This window comes from Arachis ipaensis, chromosome B6 (assembly GCF_059453495.1).
Source record: "Arachis ipaensis isolate K30076 ecotype BB chromosome B6, ASM5945349v1, whole genome shotgun sequence".
NCBI lineage: Eukaryota > Viridiplantae > Streptophyta > Magnoliopsida > Fabales > Fabaceae > Arachis > Arachis ipaensis.
In genome coordinates, this window is record NC_142441.1 from 130,674,812 (window position 1) to 130,677,816 (window position 3,005).

At 38.7% G+C, this 3,005-nt stretch overlaps 1 protein-coding gene across 1 annotated transcript; it reads left to right on the plus strand.

The window, feature by feature from the left end:
- Window positions 1–1,125: 1,125 nt before the first annotated feature.
- On the plus strand, window positions 1,126–2,707 carry LOC107604883 (UPF0496 protein At3g19330). The gene is made up of 2 exons (XM_016306591.3): window positions 1,126–1,351; window positions 1,442–2,707. The coding sequence occupies exons 1-2, from the start codon at window positions 1,246–1,248 to the stop codon at window positions 2,518–2,520; spliced, it is 1,185 nt and encodes a 394-aa protein (XP_016162077.1). The 5' UTR covers window positions 1,126–1,245; the 3' UTR covers window positions 2,521–2,707.
- Window positions 2,708–3,005: the final 298 nt, after the last annotated feature.

Genomic DNA, 3,005 nt, shown 5'->3' on the forward strand with positions numbered 1-3,005 from the left:
TTTGTTTACTTTGTGGATGTTATATAGAAGTTGAATTTTGTATTTAAATATTCTTTTCGGTAATGATCCAATCAATATAAATTGATAAATCAAATTCATTCTTATGCTAAAATTTGGAATAAAAAATGTATTTCTTTTTTATTTTGAATAGTATTCTCTATAGGATTCTAAAATTTTCACGCTAGACACATGGTTAAAAGATGTCATTTTGTTTTGAAGCTTAAACAAGGGAAAAACGAGAAGATCAAGAAGAATTTATATGATATGAAAACCGTTTTATCTCCCCTCATTTTACAAAACGGCCTCATTTTTGTCTTGTTTAAGCGTCAAAACTAAACGATGTCATTTTATCCTATGTATAGCGTAGCAAGTCAGAACTAACTCGGCATTCAAGACCAATAAATCTCGGAACCATTATAGTAAATTTTAAAAAAAATGCTATTGGTATACTAAAATCAACTACTAAAATTAGTCATCAATGTATTTGTGTATATATATTGTTTAATTTATTTTCAATATGTATTTATATTCTAACATGTATTTTATACTAATGGCTAACTTTGGTGGCTGATTTTAGTGTCCACGTAATATAGTCAATTTTAAATAAGGTAAACTACTAAAAATACACTCGAATAATTTTTCATTGACATAAATGAACTCAAACTTTTTTATCGACAAAAATATCCTCAAATAATTTAAAAATACGACAAAAATATTCACAATTAAATATGTAGTTCTCAAAAAATGCTTTAGAGCTTGAGTTTTGATGCGGTTTTTTACAAGTATGATTAAAATATTAAAATAATTTTATTCTTAAAACTTAATAATTTTTCGCTAATTATATATTTTTTGTGATTTTTTATAGTTTTCTAAAAATATTATTAGTTGTTAAAAAATTATAAAAAATATATTTAAAAATAAAAATATTTTATTTTTTTAATTATACTTTTAAAATATTATATCAAAATTTAATCTTTAAAATATTTTTTAAAAATATATATTTAATATTAAATATTTTTTCGTATTTTTAAATTATTTAAAGATATTTTTATCGATAATAAAATTCAATTGCATTTTTTATAATCTATCCTCTAAATACGAAGGGACTAAAATGGTAAAAGCACTTAGACCGCCTGATACTTCTGTCCTTCAGTGCGCCACATCCCGCGGCCAGAAACTCTCGCAAAGGCGCACTTGGATCTCCCTTACTCTTCGTTGACCCTGCGGCGGCACTGTCGCACGAGAATGCTTCAATGGCTCTCCTCAAAATCTCTTCCGCCACACGCTTCTACTTCAGTTCCCACTCTCCCTCTGTCTCCTGCTCCTGCTCCTGCTCCTCCCCATTCCCAAGGTAACAACTAACACCAATTACTACTCCAAAACTCACAAACCCTTGTCCTTTTCAATTCGATTTCTTACTCCCTTCAATTCCACTTCACAGGCAACTCCACCGAAAATTCAAGCACTGCTTCCTCGCCAGGCCCTAATATTGCTCGCGCATACGACGACGCCGTTCAGGCCAACTCCTACAACGAGATTCGTTCCGTGATCCAAGCTCCCCTGCAGGACCACCTACACCTGCACCAACAAATCCATGAGGTTGAGGTCATTGACGAAGAGGACAAAGAAGACTCGCATCACCGCCACGTGCTCGCCCACGCGCTCCGTCCCGATCGACAGAGCATCCGGGAGGCTCTCGCTAACGCCGAATCCTGCCGCGGCGCCGCCACACTCACTAGACTCGCCTCCGATTACTTCGACCATAGCGAGAAAACCTGCGGAATCTACCTCCTCCTTCACCGCAGCGTCCGCCGCGCACGCGACATATACAAGCCTCTCCACGAACTCATCGCCGTTCTCCCCGACGACGCTTCCGGCTCCTTCAACCGCCATCTCTGCGACCGCGCTTTCGATCTCTTCGTCCAATTCGACAGCCAGGAAAACCCGTTCGTCTTCCCGCACAACTTCTCCGACGTCCGTGACAGCTTATCCGGCCTCAAGCTCGAGATTGAACGACGGCGCTTGCGGTGCTATGCGAGGATTCGCCTCCTCAAACGGTTCCACACGAGTTGTCTGGCCTGTTTAGTTGTAACCGCCGTGGGAGCAGTGATCTCGGCCGTGCTGGTCACTGCGCATGCCGTTGCCGGCTTTGCTGCGGTTGCTGCCTGCGGCGGCTCGTGTCTTCCAAAGAAGAAGGTAAAGAAGGAACTTACAAGGTTGAATCAGCTGAATGCTGCATCAAAGGGTACTCTTGTGATGAATGACATTGACACTGTGAATAGCCTTGTTGATCGGTTGCAAACTGCGGTGGAGGGAGACCGGGTGCTGATTCAGTTCGCGCTGAACCGGGGGAGGGAGAGGCATCCCATTCAGGAGGTTCTGAAGCAGCTCCGCAAGAACCAGCAGAGTTTTGAACCGCTGCTTGCGGAACTCGAGGTACAGATATATCTCTGCTTCAATGCTGTTAATAAGGCTAGAATGTTGCTGCTTCAAGAGATATGTCTTTATCCCAATTTGTAGTTAGTTTCTAACCATTTAGTCCTAACTTTGTTTACAAGTGCAACCTATTTAAGCAATGCACACCCGATCCACACTTGATGGATCTTCCTCAAAAACTTGATATGTTCAATCCCTAATGTAATCAGTAATTACCCATATTCAATTCATTAATATAAGAAACTTCACATATAGCAGCACTTTTTGTCAATATTCCAGAAAGAAACTGGCACCAATTTCTCTGACTGACAACTATCAGCATGTAACAATTTTTATCCTTTATGATGTGCTGAATAGTACTTAAGGTAAAGTGTACCTTTATAATTTTATGGCTCAGTTTATGATGCTAACGATGGATTTACTCTGGTGCTTATATCTTTCAGTGTTATTTTCTTCTGAGTTTAGTCTGTTCAATTAATCTTTTTGGGAATATATTCTACTCAACACTCTATGGTTCTTTATTTAGTTTTCTAGTTTTCTCCTCATTGACATTGACTGCTACAGCCAGA

Excerpts from the sequence above, each read along its gene's own strand:
- LOC107604883 (XM_016306591.3), top strand. The coding sequence starts at position 1,246 with ATGCTTCAATGGCTCTCCTCAAAATCTCTTCCGCCACACGCTTCTACT. Across the intron at positions 1,352-1,441 it reads TGCTCCTCCCCATTCCCAAG|GCAACTCCACCGAAAATTCA; the intron begins GTAACAACTAAC and ends TCCACTTCACAG.